Source organism: Hyla sarda, chromosome 1, assembly GCF_029499605.1.
Source record: "Hyla sarda isolate aHylSar1 chromosome 1, aHylSar1.hap1, whole genome shotgun sequence".
NCBI lineage: Eukaryota > Metazoa > Chordata > Amphibia > Anura > Hylidae > Hyla > Hyla sarda.
This window is the reverse complement of record NC_079189.1, coordinates 227,255,496-227,272,744: the sequence shown is the minus strand read 5'-3', so window position 1 is coordinate 227,272,744 and position 17,249 is coordinate 227,255,496. Positions and strand designations below refer to the sequence as shown.

At 46.1% G+C, this 17,249-nt stretch overlaps 1 protein-coding gene across 4 annotated transcripts in view; it reads left to right on the top strand.

Annotated features, from left to right (window-relative positions):
- EPHA5 (EPH receptor A5) overlaps positions 1 to 17,249 on the top strand; it is a 384,474-nt gene that overhangs the window by 344,479 nt on the left and 22,746 nt on the right. For all 4 annotated transcript variants that reach the window (XR_008891897.1, XM_056568879.1, XM_056568880.1 and 1 more), the window contains exons 11-13: positions 3,181 to 3,366; positions 4,172 to 4,233; positions 14,949 to 15,158. Coding sequence is in view for 3 of the 4 variants with exons in the window: in XM_056568879.1 (XP_056424854.1) it covers positions 3,181 to 3,366; positions 4,172 to 4,233; positions 14,949 to 15,158 (458 nt within the window). In the remaining variant the exon portion in view is untranslated. The remainder of the gene's footprint in view (positions 1 to 3,180; positions 3,367 to 4,171; positions 4,234 to 14,948; positions 15,159 to 17,249) is intronic.

Below are 17,249 nucleotides of genomic sequence, written 5' to 3'. Positions count from 1 at the left end.
ATGCCTGATCGCGGGAGTCCCGCAGCTGGGGACGCCCGGGATCATGCACGGGGCACCCCGTTTGTAATCAGTCCTCGGAGCGTGTTTACTCCGAGTCTGATTATGGTCGACCGCACGGCCGGCGGCGTGTGACGTCACGCCTCCTCCCCCGTGTGACTTCACGCTTTGCCCCTCAATGCAAGCTTACGGGAGGGGGCGTCAAAGCTATCACGCCCCCTCCCGTAGGCTTGCATTGAGGGGCGGAGCATGACGCCACACGGGGGGCGGAGGCGTGACGTCAAACGCCGCCGGCCCTGCGGTCGCCGGTAATCAGACCAGGAGCGAACACGCTCCTGGGACTGATTACAAACGGGGTGCCCCATGCATGATCTCGGGCGTCCCCAGCTGCGGGACTCCTGCGATCAGGCATCTTATCCCCTATCCTTTGGAAAGGGGATAAGATGTGTAAGCACCGGAGTACATCTTTAACAACTTCACTTTAAATGGGTTGGTCACCATATAATCACTTTGTAGTGAACTATAGTAATGTTAATACATATTACCTTACGTATACACCAAGGGGGCGATTTATCAAAACCTGTGTAAAGGAAAAGTTACCCAGTTGCCCATAGCAACCAATTAGATTGCTTCTTTCATTTTGCAGAGGCCTTGTTAAAAATGAAAGACGCGATCTGATTGGTTGCTATGGACAACTTTTCCTCTGGACAGGTTTTGATAAATCTCCCCCAAGGCTTTACTGTGGTACTGTTCAGTATTATCAAGCTGCTTTGCAGATGTGAATACTCGTAGAACAGTTGTCTTGAAACTGTGGCCCCTCAAGATGCTGCAAAACTACAATTCTCTGCATGCCCGGAGATCCTTCAATATGAGGGCCACAGTTATGAGACCACTGTTATATGGCATCCATGTGACATATGACTGAGAATATTGTTATGGACAAATGCAATTCTGCAGGTAGAATACATGCCGACATACACAAGGTGTACCACAGGGGGTCCATTCTTTACGTTCAGGCCTCTTCTCATATGTAGGTGTTTATTTTGCAATACTCAATAGCATGGTCTATGGAACTTTTAAGGTCAGCAAAAGAACATTTACACACAGGAAAAGGCCCATACATGACCACCAGGGGGAAAAGAATTCTGAAAACCTGTGCAGAGAAAAAGTTGTCCAGTTGCCAATTGTAACCAATCAGATTACTTCTTTCATTTTTCAGAGGCCTGGTTAGAAATGAAAAAAAAAAATGCAATCTGATTGGTTGCTATGGGCAACTGGACAACATTTCCTTTCCACAGACTTTGATAAATCTCCCTCCAGCTGACTATTTTCTGGCCATTAACATGAGCAAGCCCTCTGCTGCGTGTATCACTTTTGTATGTATACATGGGGTGTACAGCATTAACCACTTCTGACATCCCAGACCTTCATATCCAATGATATCATACATTATACAGCCTATAAACAAGGAAAATTACATTAATTGGAATGTTGATAAACTCAAAGGAGTCAGCAGTGAATACAACAGACATGTGGTTATAAGTCTTGTATATTCATAAGCCACCAGTTACCCTCTTAGTGGGGATTCATGACTGACTGCTATGTGTCCCATATATAGCAGGTCATTGATCACTGTGAGAAGGTTGGGGAAGCGGAGATAGGTGGGGGAAGGCCTCCCTTTATGAATACAAACCTTGTTCAGTAACAATTGCCTATAGCAACTAATCAGATTCCAGTCTATTTGGTGCAATACGAAAAATACAAAAATACGCAGCAGAATATGCTTGTGTGAACAGAACCTAAAGCTTGAGTATGAGCGGTTGCTATGGTCAACTGCTCCACTGTTACTCTGCACAAGTTTTGATAAACCTCCCCACTATTAAACATCCCCAACCTTTCATAAACCTCCCCAATATTCTCCTATTGCCTCTATTGAACAAAGAGCATAATATATTTTTTAGTGTTGTTGACTAATAAAAGAGCAGACCTGTCCTCATACTCTGCTGCCCATAGTCTGGCCCATTCATTTTAATAGAAGTCATCATTATGCTGGTTTCTTAGGTACAGGACGGGGCCTGGTTGTAATAGCTATGTCCGCAGCACCTATAGCTATGTCTTTGCAGTGCACTCGCATTAGGCAACTTTTTACGGGAACATAAAGAATCTCCCTTTGTGGACAGTAAGGAATATTATTTCAATGTAAAATTTAATATGTCTCTGAATAGGTGATGTGTTATATTAGACTTCATTATGACTCCATTGTAACTCCATAGGCATTCTTGAGCAGATTCCTGCCTTTATTTTCAGCACATCTAAAAGTCACAGCAAGGAGAATGTTATGTTAAGTTTAGTGTGAAACTGGGAGCACTGAACTGTTCGACATCAGTTCCTAGTAATGCTTTAGCCAAATGGATTTCTACGCCACCATTAATTGTTCTGTCCAAGGCGAAGTATTACTTTCCTCTAGGAAGGCATTAGCTAGCGGTTTTAAAGCGTAACATTACATTTATTATCATGCCGCACAGCATATTATTGTCTTCGTGGGATCTTGTTTTATGCTGTTTTATCTCAGATTTCTGCTTATCTTTCCTTGTAGCATAAGAAAACATCTTATCTCCATAATATGTTTAATTTCAAATGGTGGCTGTAGTACCTGGGTTTAGATAAGCTTATGATTATTGCTCCATACTTATTTGGAGGTTATCTCTTGTCTGTGGTTAATGATAAAAATAAGGAAACATTACTTGTTTATGTGAATATTATAAAACAGTAGTTTTTTATGTCATTGCTTTTTGGTTAGAACTGGAACTGGATCCAAAAAAGAGAAAAGACTTATAGCATTCCTTATTTTTTTACTTCTCTACCCTTTAGGATATTGTCCAAGTATCTGAGGCCACTTACAGACACTGGTAATAGGGTTTAATAAGGGAGAGATATATTTTGTGCCAAGAACAAGATTAGATCCCAACAGAACACAGTAGTTTTTTTTATTAAAGTTTATGGTAAGGTAATCTTTCCCTATTTTATTTTGACGAGATCTCAATCCTTTCTTGACACAAAATTTACATCTCAGAGCCGTGTCATGGCCTGAAATTCCACTTTGTGACCCTACCTTGAAGTGGTTGTATGAGACATAAGCTTCCTAATGTTTACTTTCAAACCCATCCTTTTTATTTTTTGTAGGTGAATTTGGAGAAGTTTGCAGCGGCCGCATTAAACTTCCAGGCAAAAGGGAGTTTCCTGTCGCTATTAAGACTCTCAAAGTTGGATACACTGACAAACAGAGGCGGGACTTCTTGGGTGAAGCCAGTATAATGGGACAGTTTGACCATCCAAACATCATCCACTTGGAGGGAGTTGTCACAAAAAGTAGGTACTGGTATTAAGAAAATGTGTAAATAAATTGCTTCCCGAGGAAAAATTATTTGTCCTTTAGAATGTATGAATGGTTGTGAGCATTTTCCCAATAGTGCACATAGTAAGAAAAAATCATGATGTTTGGGCCCAGAGTGTTATACTGCTGTTTAGCCAATCACTGGCCACAGCGATGTTGCTCCTCGGCCAGTAGTTGGCTTAGCAGACAGCACACGATCCATTCATTTGTACAGAGGCACTGAGGATACCTGAGTAAAGCACTCGGTTATCTCTGGGGCTCCCATAGAAGTGAATGGAGCATATTTTGCCTACAGTATGCACTCTCTCTCTGAGAGCCATTCTAGAGATCGTAAGTGTCTGACCGCAGATACTTATCCTCTATTCTGTAGATAGTGGATAAGATTTTTTATCAGACAACCCCTTTAATTACTTCAAGAGTAAAATAGAAACAGCACTAGTGTGAACACTGCATTGGAAGATGCAACACAAATACAGGGTGTATCAGCATAATACATTTGTCTACAACTACACAAAAGGGCCTAAAATTTCAATGTCTTGTAAATCTAGGCCTGTGTGATGCATTTTTACAAGTTTAGAAGACCCCTAAAAATGTTGTCAAATTTTGAGAGTGGAAGGCATCCATCTATTGTAACATAAGTTGAGCTCAATGTTATGTGCATTAATAACATGTTACATCACACTTACAGTATTATCTGGTATTTCATGGACTATACATATTAATATTGTTTATGTATTTTTTTCATGGAATTGTTAATGTATTTTTGATGCTTTGTTGCAGGCAAACCTGTAATGATTGTAACAGAATACATGGAAAATGGCTCTTTGGATACATTCCTGAAGGTAGGTCTATGGAGTGGTTAAAATATTTAAAATAGCTGTTATGTTCTAATATATAAACCAATTTTTCAGACTGAAGAGAGCACAGAGGAGTCCTATCAGACAGGAGAGAGCACAGAGGAGTACTAAAAGACAGGAGAGAGCACAGAAGAGTACTATCAGACTGAAGAGAGCACAGAGGAGTCCTATCAGACAGGAGAGAGCACAAAGCAGTGCTATCAGACAGGAAAGAGCACAGAGGAGTACTATAAGACAGGAGAGAGCACTGAGGAGTATTATCAGACAGGAGAGAGCACAGAGGAGTACTATCAGACAGGAGAGAGCACAGAGGAGTACTAAAAGACAGGAGAGAGCACAGAGGAGTATTATCAGACAGGAGAGAGCACTGAGGAGTATTATCAGACAGGAGAGAGCACAGAGGAGTACTATCAGACAGGAGAGAGCACTGAGGAGTATTATCTGACAGGAGAGAGCACAGAGGAGTACTATCAGACAGGAGAGAGCACAGAGGAGTCCTATCAGACAGGAGAGAGCACAGAGGAGTACTATCAGACAGGAGAGAGCACAGAGGAGTACTATCAGACAGGACAGAGCACTGCGGAGTACTATCAGACAGTAGAGAGCACAGGGGAGTACTATCAGACAGGAGAGAGCACAGAGGAATACTATCAGACAGGACAGAGCACAGAGGAGTACTATCAGATAGGAGAGCGCACAGAGGAGTTCTATCAGACAGGAGAGAGCACAGAGGAGTCCTATCAGACAGGAGAGAGCACAGAGTAGTGCCAGCCCACCCTCACTTACTGGACTTTGTCCATGCCTGTGCTTCAGCTTGGACAAAGCCATGATTTTATAAGCCATGATTTCTATAAAAGGGAAATAATATTTTCTTATGAAGTATATTAAAAAGGTTAATGTTTTGCCAAGATGTACAACATATAAAAAGTTTTTGTATCTGACAGTGCGCATTTAAGATACCTCTGTCTAGTTAACCTTATATAGAGCCCTAAGGGTGCGTTCCCACCTGGTGTATCTGCAGCGTATTTGACGCTGCATAATATTTGCGGCAGCAGAGGGAAATACACTGCATATCCCTCGCTCACTATACACACAGGGCTTTCCTGCGGCAGCCCTATGTGTGCAGTGAATTTTGGAGCGGGGCCGCGTGTCACAGTTATGCCGGCACACGGCTCAGCCTCCAAAACTCACTGCACACATAGGGCTGTGCAGCGTGAAATACGCTGCGTATACACCACGTGGGAACACACCCTAAATCGGGATTGGGATCCCACCGGTTCTCAATAGTGTTCCTTGTGTAATTAGCAAGCACTTTCCCATTCATTTGCTTTTAAAATTATTAACATAAAAATGTTTAAAATGTAATAGAAAATTGTATTCCCTGCCACAATTAATACAGTGAGTTTGGTCTCCTCCTGGACTAGCAGGTGACCAAACTCAGGAAGTGGTTCTTTGCACTGAGCTTATTGACAGCTGCACAGAGCCGCACTGAAAGCTTCACAGAGCCTCATTGTAAGCTGCATAGAGCCTCACCGACAGATGCACAGAGCCTGACGTCTTCTATTCATCACAGCACTGCAACAATTTGAGGGCAGAAGTGGTCCCCCAGCAGGCTTCAGTGATGTCATGCCTGGTGGGAAACACCCACTTTCTCCTTCTGGGAGATTGCACTATGTGCACAAGAATAAAGGTATGATACAAAGATGAGAGAGCGGAAGTGGTCCCACAGCAGGCTTCAGTGATGTCATGCTTGCTGGGAAATGCCAACTTTCTTCTGCTGGGAGATTGTGAGCAAAAATAAAGTAAGATACAGAGCTTTTTAAAGCACTGACATGTTTTCTAAGGGTGGGAGGGGTGTTAGGAGTAATTAGGGAACATAGCCAGAGTTAGTTTAGGGACCTGTGGCTAATAGCGCGGCACTGATTGTGGTGCTGCACGCTATAAACCCTTTAGACGCGGCGTTCAAAGTTGATCGTCGTGTCTAATGTGAAACTAAAACTTGCCGGTTAGCTCAGGGGGCTGTTCGGGATCGCTGTGGCAAAATCAAGGCATCCTGAGCAGCTGTAGGACAGCAGGAGGGTCCCCTGTTTTTTTCTATTTTGCAGAAAATAAGAGCAGTCATTTTATTGGCTTGTAGGGAAGACTCCTTTTTATGGGACTAAACATGTTCATACAATCTTCTGACTTACCATATTTTTCGCCGTATAAGATGCACTTTTTCTTCCCCAAAACTGGGGGGGGAAAAGTTGGTGCGTCTTATAAGACGAATACACACCTATCGCGGCGGTCCCTGCGGCCATCAATGGCTGGGACACGCGGCTAATACAGGACATCACCGATCGCGGTGATGCCCTGTATTAACCCTTCAGAAGTGGCGATCAAAGCTGACTGCCGCGTCTGAAGGGAAAGTGACACTAACCCGGCTGTTCAGTCGGGCTGTTCGGGACCGCCGCAGTGAAATTGCGGCGTCCCGAACAGCTTACAGGACACCGGGAGGGACCTTACCTGCCTCATCGGTGTCTGCTCCGTGCTGGGATCCCCTGCATGGCCGGCGCTCTCCTTCGTCGTCATCACGTCGTTGTGCACGCTGTCCCGTCATCCAATAGGAGCGGCGTGCGTAGCAATGTCATGGCGGCAACGGACAGTGAGGATACCAGGCAGCAGAGACATTCCGGAGCGACGGGGACACCCTGGGGACGCGGAGACAGCGATGGAATGCCACATCCAGGGCAGCGGTGACGGGTCCAGTGCGGCGGGGACACGAGAATACTACCTCCTATACCAGTGGTCTTCAACCTGCGGACCTCCAGATGTTGCAAAACTACAACTCCTAGCATGCCCGGACAGCCAACGGCTGTCCGGGCATGCTGGGAGTTGTAGTTTTGCAACATCTGAAGGTCCGCAGGTTGAAGATCACTGTCCTATACTTTACATTGTATTTGGTTCAGAATCTTTATTTTCTAGATTCTTATCCTATAAAATTAGGTGCGTCTTATATGCCGGAGCGTGTTATATGATGAAAAATACGGTAATAATGTTGTAACATACAGTAACTGCCGGGGTGACCTGTCAAATTACTTTTGAAATTTTCGATTGTTGTAAAAATATCTTTTTTATCTACATTTGTATGCAGGGAAAAATCAGCTTGCTATATTTCCTAGGCAATTCTGTAAGATTTGATTGCAATGTACAAATCCTATGCACGAAAACAATGTCTGGGGCTTCCTTCCAATACGTGGCTGGCAGTGGCAAGCATTGCTTGTACAAGATTTATTCCTCTAGACATTGTCCCAGATTGACCTATCCTCAAAATCCTTAAGAGTCTCAAGAAGGAAATCATGTTTTATTTAATATTCTTCCTCTTTGCACTTTGTAACTATATGGCCTTGCTTAGTGAGGACCATGAATTCTCTGGATAATTGAGTTTATGCTTAGATTTCAATTAGCGTTGAATGCAATTTTACTATAATTTAATATGAATTTTGTAGCAGCTTTGTTCCATCAATGGGTTTCTTACACTTTGTGCTGTAATTGTTACAATGGGGCAAGCATGAAGAATCTGTGATGCGTCTCCCAGGAAACCATGAAGCCTTCAATTGCTCATATTATCGCATAGTTAAAGTTCACTGTAAATATTGTATTATCGCACATTCCTTAATGACCGCCATTATGTGCTATTCTGCTTCTATCAGGACTGGAGAAAATGATACACTCAATTTTTAGATTTAACAAAATGTTACCAGCAGGATTATTTTCTTTTACTTTGAATTTATATATAGAAAAGAATGATATATGCTCAACAATGAATTCAAGGTTTTTTGCTTGAAAGCAACATTTTTAACAACAATGCTAATTCTACATTTTTACGTAATTACACTTCAGTAGGGCTAGAAAATATCTGAACGGCATATTTTACAAAGTAAAAGGAGGATAAAATGGAGGATAAAATTATAACTCTCTCTCACGGTGTTGAATAATAGTATATAAATGTATGAAACACATTTGTAAAGGCAAAATAAAAAGAGTTTTCAGTATATTCTAGTGTGGTGTCTGGGGTGTTGTAATAACGTAGCAGGGTCTGGTGGTATTAACCCTGTGGGTAAGGTGTTATTAACCCCTGATTATTCGTGACACCAGGATGTGGTTATTCCGGTATGGTAACCACCATCAAAAAACCCAAAAACGGTCTTCAATAAAGGAATGTCCACAGCAGGAATTATGCAAGAACTGGAACTTTTACTTGTAATTCTTGAGAAACAGTCTTTACAGTTATGCAGTTTCTCTAGAGGCAACTAGGACACAGGATATATCGCAGTTTTGCTGGGACTTGTAGTATTGAGAATATCTATGCAGGCCACTGTGCTACTAAAATTATTCTTGAGTCGAGTAGTAGTCACTTGATTTGTAGATAGAGCTTGATAACTTACGTTTTGAAGTGGCTGCAGGTTCTTTAGGCTTTGGCCTAGCTGAGATGAGTTTGCAGTATACAGGACTTGTGCTTTCTTATGAATTCAGGAATCAAGAGAGGGAGTTTAGAGACTACAGCCCCTTGTCATGATTCGGCTGGCAGGAGGTGGATCCTCTGTGCCAGAGAGGGATTGGCGTGGACCGTGCTAGTGGACCGGTTCTAAGCTGCTACTGGTTTTCACCAGAGCCCGCCGCAAAGCGGGATGGTCTTGCAGCGGCGGTAGCAACCAGGTCGTATCCACTAGCAACGGCTCAACCTCTCTGACTGCTGAAGATAGGCGCGGTACAAGGGAGTAGACAAGAGCAAGGTCGGACGTAGCAGAAGGTCGGGGCAGGCAGCAAGGATCGTAGTCAGGGGCAACGGCAGGAGGTCTGGAACACAGGCTAGGAACACACTGGGAAACGCTTTCACTGGCACGATGGCAACAAGATCCGGCAAGGAAGGGAAGGGGAAGTGAGGTTATATAGGGAAGTGCACAGGTGAATACACTAATTAAACTAACTGCGCCAATCAGCGGCGCAGTGGCCCTTTAAATCGTAGAGACCCGGCGCGCGCGCGCCCTAAGGAGCGGGGCCGCGCGCGCCAGGACAGGACCGACGGAGAGCGAGTCAGGTACGGGAGCCGGGGTGCGCATCGCGAGCGGGCGCCACCCGCATCGCGAATCGCATCCCGGCTGGAAGAGGTATCGCAGCGCACCCGGTCAGCAGGTCTGACCGGGGCGCTGCGATTGCGAGGATGTTGCGAGCGCTCCGGGGAGGAGCGGGGACCCGGAGCGCTCGGCGTAACAGTACCCCCCCCCCCCTTGGGTCTCCCCCTCTTCTTGGAGCCTGAGAACCTGAGGACCAGACTTTTGTCTAGGATATTGTCCTCAGGTTCCCAGGATCTCTCTTCAGGACCACAGCCCTCCCAATCTACCAAAAAAAATATTTTTCCTCTGACCGTCTTGGAGGCCAGTATCTCCTTTACGGAGAAGATGTCAGAAGAACCGGAAACAGGAGTGGGAGAAACAAGTTTGGGAGAGAAACGGTTGATGATGAGTGGTTTAAGGAGAGAGACATGGAAGGCATTGGGAATACGAAGAGAAGGAGGAAGAAGGAGTTTGTAAGAGACAGGATTAATCTGGCACAAGACTTTGAAAGGACCAAGATAGCGTGGTCCCAGTTTGTAACTGGGGACACGAAAGCGGACATATTTAGCGGAGAGCCATACCTTGTCTCCGGGAGCAAAAATGGGGGGGTTCTTCTTTTCTTATCGGCAAACCTTTTCATGCGGGATGAAGCCTGTAAAAGAGAATTTTGGGTCTCTTTCCATATGGTGGAAAGATCACGAGTTACTTCATCCACAGCGGGCAAACCAGAGGGCAAGGGAGTAGGGAGGGGGGGAAGAGGGTGACGGCCGTACACCACGAAAAATGGGGACTTAGCAGAAGATTCAGAGACTCTGAAGTTGTATGAGAATTCGGCCCATGGTAGAAGATCCGCCCAGTCATCCTGGCGGGAGGAAACAAAATGCCGTAAATAGTCACCCAGGACCTGGTTAATTCTTTCTACTTGCCCATTGGATTGGGGATGATAAGAAGAAGAGAAGTTTAATTTAATCTTGAGCTGTTTACAGAGGGCCCTCCAGAATTTAGACACGAATTGGACGCCTCTATCCGAGACGATCTGCGTGGGCAAACCGTGAAGACGAAAAATGTGTACAAAAAATTGTTTTGCCAACTGAGGCGCTGAAGGAAGACCAGGAAGAGGAATAAAATGTGCCATCTTGGAAAATCGATCAACGACCACCCAAACAACAGTGTTGCCACGGGATGGGGGTAGGTCAGTAATAAAGTCCATACCAATCAGTGACCAAGGCTGTTCGGGGACAGGCAGAGGATGAAGGAGACCAGCAGGCTTCTGGCGAGGAGTCTTATCCCGGGCACAGACAGTACAGGCCCGCACAAAATCAACAACATCCGTCTCCAGAGTCGGCCACCAATAGAAACGAGAGATGAGTTGCAGGGACTTTTTGATGCCCCCATGGCCTGCGAGGTGGGAGGAGTGACCCCATCTGAGAATCCCGAGACGCTGGCGTGGAGAAACGAAGGTCTTCCCTGGAGGAGTTTGCCTGATGGAGGCTGGAGAAGTGGAGATCAGACAGTCAGGAGGAATGATGTGTTGCGGAGAGACCTCTGCTTCCGAGGCATCCGAGGAACGAGAGAGGGCATCGGCCCTAATGTTCTTGTCGGCAGGGCGAAAATGAATTTCAAAGTTAAAACGGGCAAAGAACAACGACCACCTGGCCTGGCGAGGGTTCAGCCGTTGGGCAGACTGGAGATAGGAGAGATTCTTGTGATCGGTGTAAATGATAACTGGAAATTTTGATCCCTCCAGCAGATGTCTCCATTCCTCAAGTGCCAATTTAATGGCCAGTAGTTCTCGATCCCCGATGGAGTAGTTTCTCTCCGCCGGAGAGAAGGTCCTAGAAAAAAAACCACAAGTAACAGCATGCTCGGAAGAATTTTTTTGTAGAAGGACCGCTCCAGCTCCCACTGAGGAGGCATCTACCTCCAATAGGAAGGGTTTAGATGGGTCAGGTCTGGAGAGCACGGGAGCAGAAGAAAAGGCAGACTTGAGCCGTTTAAATGCGTCTTCCGCTTGGGGAGACCAGGACTTGGGATTGGCATTTTTCTTGGTTAAAGCCACGATAGGAGCTACAATGCTGGAAAAGTGTGGAATAAATTGTCTATAATAATTGGCGAACCCCAAAAAACGTTGGATAGCACGGAGTCCGGAGGGGCGTGGCCAATCCAAGACGGCAGAGAGTTTATCCGGGTCCATTTGTAATCCCTGGCCAGAGACCAAGTATCCTAGGAAAGGAAGAGATTGACATTCAAACAGACATTTCTCCATTTTGGCATAAAGTTGATTGTCTCGAAGTCTCTGAAGAACCATGCGGACATGCTGGCGGTGTTCTTCTAAGTTGGCAGAAAAAATCTGAATATCGTCCAGATACACAACAACACAGGAATATAAGAGATCACGAAAAATTTCATTAACAAAGTCTTGGAAGACGGCAGGGGCGTTGCACAGGCCAAAGGGCATGACCAGATACTCAAAGTGTCCATCTCTGGTGTTAAATGCAGTCTTCCATTCGTCCCCCTCCCTGATGCGGATGAGATTATAAGCACCTCTTAAGTCCAGTTTGGTAAAGATGTGGGCACCTTGAAGGCGATCAAAGAGTTCTGAGATAAGAGGTAGAGGGTAGCGGTTCTTTACCGTGATTTTATTAAGTCCGCGGTAATCAATGCAAGGACGCAGGGAGCCATCTTTTTTGGACACAAAAAAAAATCCAGCTCCGGCAGGAGAGGAGGATTTGCGGATAAACCCCTTTTTTAAATTTTCCTGGATGTATTCAGACATAGCAAGAGTCTCTGGAGCGGACAGAGGATAAATTCTGCCCCGGGGTGGAGTAGTGCCCGGGAGGAGGTCAATAGGACAGTCATAAGGCCTGTGAGGAGGTAAAGTCTCAGCTTGCTTTTTGCAAAATACGTCAGCATAGTCCATATAAGCCTTAGGGAGACCGGTTACAGGGGGAACCACAGGGTCACGGCAGGGAGTACTGGGAACCGGTTTAAGACAGTCCTTGAAACAAGAAGTACCCCAGCTCTTGATTTCTCCTGTGGACCAATCAAGGGTTGGGGAATGGCGTTGAAGCCACGGTAATCCAAGGAGAATTTCGGAAGTGCAATTGGAGAGGACCAAAAACTAAATTTTTTCGTGATGAGGTCCGATGCACATTAGGAGGGGTTCCGTGCGGTAACGCACGGTACAGTCCAATCTTTGATTGTTAACACAATTGATGTAGAGGGGTCTGGCGAGACTGGTCACCGGGATGTTGAACCTGTTGATGAGAGAGGCCAAAATAAAATTTCCTGCAGATCCGGAGTCCAAGAAGGCCATAGTAGAGAAGGAGAAGATGGAGGAAGATATCCGCACAGGCACAGTAAGGCGTGGAGAAGCAGAGTAGACATCAAGAACTGTCTCCCCTTTGTGCGGAGTCAGCGTACGTCTTTCCAGGCGGGGAGGACGGATAGGACAATCCTTCAGGAAGTGTTCGGTACCGGCACAGTACAGGCACAGATTCTCCATGCGGCGTCGTGTCCTCTCTTGAGGTGTCAAGCGAGACCGGTCAACTTGCATAGCCTCCACGGCGGGAGGCACAGGAACGGATTGCAGAGGACCAGAGGAGAGAGGAGCCGGGGAGAAAAAACGCCTCGTACGAACAAAGTCCATATCCTGGCGGAGCTCCTGACGCCTTTCGGAAAAACGCATGTCAATGCAAGTGGCTAGATGAATAAGTTCATGCAGGTTAGCAGGAATTTCTCGTGCGGCCAGAACATCTTTAATGTTGCTGGATAGGCCTTTTTTAAAGGTCGCGCAGAGGGCCTCATTATTCCAAGATAATTCGGAAGCAAGAGTACGGAATTGGATGGCGTACTCGCCAACGGAAGAATTACCCTGGACCAGGTTCAGCAGGGCAGTCTCAGCAGAAGAGGCTCGGGCAGGTTCCTCAAAGACACTTCGAATCTCCATGAAGAAGGAGTGTACAGAGGCAGTGATGGGGTCATTGCGGTCCCAGAGCGGTGTGGCCCATGACAGAGCTTTTCCGGACAGAAGGCTGACTACGAAAGCCACCTTAGACCTTTCAGTAGGAAACTGGTCCGACATCATCTCCAAGTGCAGGGAACATTGTGAAAGAAAGCCACGGCAAAACTTAGAGTCCCCATCAAATTTATCCGGCAAGGATAGTCGTAGGCCGGAAGCGGCCACTCGCTGCGGAGGAGGTGCAGGAGCTGGCGGAGGAGATGATTGCTGGAGCTGTGGTAGTAGCTGCTGTAGCATCACGGTCAGTTGAGACAGCTGGTGGCCTTGTTGCGCCATCTGTTGCGACTGCTGGGCGACCACCGTGGTGAGGTCGGCGACAACTGGCAGTGGAACTTCAGCGGGATCCATGGCCGGATCTACTGTCACGATTCGGCTGGCAGGAGGTGGATCCTCTGTGCCAGAGAGGGATTGGCGTGGACCGTGCTAGTGGACCGGTTCTAAGCTGCTACTGGTTTTCACCAGAGCCCGCCGCAAAGCGGGATGGTCTTGCAGCGGCGGCAGCAACCAGGTCGTATCCACTAGCAACGGCTCAACCTCTCTGACTGCTGAAGATAGGCGCGGTACAAGGGAGTAGACAAGAGCAAGGTCGGACGTAGCAGAAGGTCGGGGCAGGCAGCAAGGATCGTAGTCAGGGGCAACGGCAGGAGGTCTGGAACACAGGCTAGGAACACACTGGGAAACGCTTTCACTGGCACGATGGCAACAAGATCCGGCAAGGAAGGGAAGGGGAAGTGAGGTTATATAGGGAAGTGCACAGGTGAATACACTAATTAAACCAACTGCGCCAATCAGCGGCGCAGTGGCCCTTTAAATCGTAGAGACCCGGCGCGCGCGCGCCCTAAGGAGCGGGGCCACGCGCGCCGGGACAGGACCGACGGAGAGCGAGTCAGGTACGGGAGCCGGGGTGCGCATCGCGAGCGGCGCCACCCGCATCGCGAATCGCATCCCGGCTGGAAGAGGTATCGCAGCGCACCCGGTCAGCAGGTCTGACCGGGGCGCTGCGATTGCGAGGATGTTGCGAGCGCTCCGGGGAGGAGCGGGGACCCGGAGCGCTCGGCGTAACACCCCTTATATACTAAGGAGGCTGGATTAAAGCCCATTGGTAACAAAGCCTGTGTGTCCTGCAACCAAGGAACTCTGGGTATGTCACATGACAGTGCTTCACATGACTAACACTTCTGTACACATTTGTACAAACTTTATACATATTGACAATGCATACACAATATATACAATGCATTTATATGAGACAATAGAAGGTGAGCAAAGGGGTGAACCCTGCAGGAGAGCCCTACGGACTGCAGGGACTCTTCCTGAGGGGACTTAGGGAGGGTACAGGACCATGTCCTGTACCAGGACACCATACAAGGCTTGCAAGAAATTGTGGCCTGCTGCAAAAAAAATTTTTAATCTCATTGCTTGCTGAATCTATTGCACTTGATCCAACCCCAGAAAGAAATTCATTCCATGGACAACTATAGAGATTTTATTCTGAAGATGTATAGCTAAAACATGTGTAACCTGCATTTGACACAGATATTGTGGATGAATATTGAGCATTGTTTTCTTCCTTCTTCCTGCAGAAAAACGATGGCCAGTTCACTGTCATTCAGCTAGTGGGTATGCTGAGGGGCATTGCATCTGGAATGAAGTACCTTTCAGACATGGGCTACGTACACAGAGACCTTGCAGCAAGGAATATACTCATAAATAGCAATCTGGTCTGCAAAGTTTCCGACTTTGGTTTATCCCGTGTTCTTGAAGATGATCCTGAAGCTGCATATACTACTAGAGTAAGCTATTGCATGAAAATAATATGACTATGCATCCTATCTTTAAGCTTAGTTTTCACCATATAATGTTGTTTAAAGTTCATGATCAAAATTTTACAACTGTTTTCAAGCAAGAAACGCTATTGTTGTAGCTTGGGAAGACTCCTTGTTTCATATGCTTTGCGCTCCAAGTATATGTACATTGAGACATATTCTGTAATAAAATTCCCTACACAGAAGATAACATAATTCCCTGGTGCTACTTTACAACTATTGATTGATGTGTAATAGCGCATTAAAGGTCCCTGCAATGAACTAAGCCATTTTGATATTACATTGGCTGCCAAGCAAATTATTGACTAGATCATGTAATGTACATATTCATTGCAGTAAACATGAAAGAACAAGAATTGATAACACTAACATGATGTACATGGTACAAAAATATGGAGTTGGTATATACCTGTAGTATTGTATATTCAGTCATATTTTTGTCGAAATAGATTACCGTATATACGCGTATAAGCCGAGATTTTCAGCACAATTTTTCGTGCTGAAAACACCCCCCATGGCTTATACTTGAATGAACTCTCCGCCCTCAGTGGTCTTCAACCTGCGGACCTCCAGATGTTTCAAAACTACAACTCCCAGCATGCCCGAACAGCCATCGGCTGTCCGGGCATGCTGGGAGTTGTAGTTTTGAAACATCTAGAGGTCCGCAGGTTGAAGACCACTGCGGCCTTCGTCATCATCCAGACCCCCCCCCCTTTAGTTTTGTACTTCTACTTTGTGAGTAGAAAACTAAAGGGGGTGGGGGGTCTGGATGATGACGAAGGCCGCAGTGGTCTTCAACCTGCAGACCTCCAGATGTTTCAAAACTGCAACTCCCAGCATGCCCGGACAGCCGATGGCTGTCCGGGCATGCTGGGAGTTGTAGTTTTGAAACATCTGGAGGTCCGCAGGTTGAGGACCACTGTCATTGACAGGCGGTGATGATGAAGGGGAGAGGGGGGTGGGATGAGGACAGATGGTGATGATGAAGGGGGGGTGTGGGATGATGACAGGGGGATGATTACAGGTGGTGATGATGAAGGGGGGGTCTGGGATGATGACAGGGGGATGATGACAGGCGGTGATGATGAAGGGGGTGTGGGATGATGACAGGGGGATGATGACAGGTGGTGATGATGAAGGGGGGGTCTGGGATGATGACAGGGGGATGATGACAGGCGGTGATGATGAAGGGGGTGTGGGATGATGACAGGGGGATGATGACAGGCGGTGATGATGAAGGGGGGATGATGAAGGGGGGGATGATGATGATGAGGGTGTTAATGACGGGGGTCTGGATGATGACAGGGGGGGATGATGACAGGGGGGATGATATATTTCCCATCCTAGGCTTATAGTCGAGTCAATAACTTTTCCTGGGTTTTTGGGGTGAAATTAGGGGCCTCGGCTTATATTCGGGTCGGCTTATACCCGAGTATATACGGTACTTATTTTTCTAGGTACACATAGATAAAACTACCTATAACTCTGCAGATGTATTCCTTTACTTACTGATCAATAGCTTATATAGTACAGAGCTGCATTCATAATTCTCCTGGTTAACACGGTCATTAAACGGGTTGTCCCACTAAGAGAAATAGCTCTATGCAATTTGTAAATTAATTATGTATTTAATGAATTTTAAACGTACAAATGTTTCTTAAAATGTCCTGTTTGAGAGATATAAGCTCCAATGTGCCTGTTTTGATAGAGCTCTTCTAAGGCATTGTTCTGTGCTGCATTGCATTCTGGGAAAGCTAGATTAGGCTTAATTTTTCCCCCCTAGATAACTGTACATTAATGGATATACTCCACAAGATATAGTTTACCAGAGCAAGCTCTTTGCAGATATTAAGCCAGTGGAGATATTTAGATAGTTCAGCTCAGTGGCCTGAAGAATTGGTAGTACATGGAGAAGAAAAGGCATGTTGTAAATCAAGATCAGCATCAGTAATGCACCGAGATAGAGTCCATACCATATTGTTGTGGAGTAGGGCATGTAGAATGGTGCATCCTGTACAACCTTTAATGGATGTGGGGCATTCTAGACAATTTTTTATA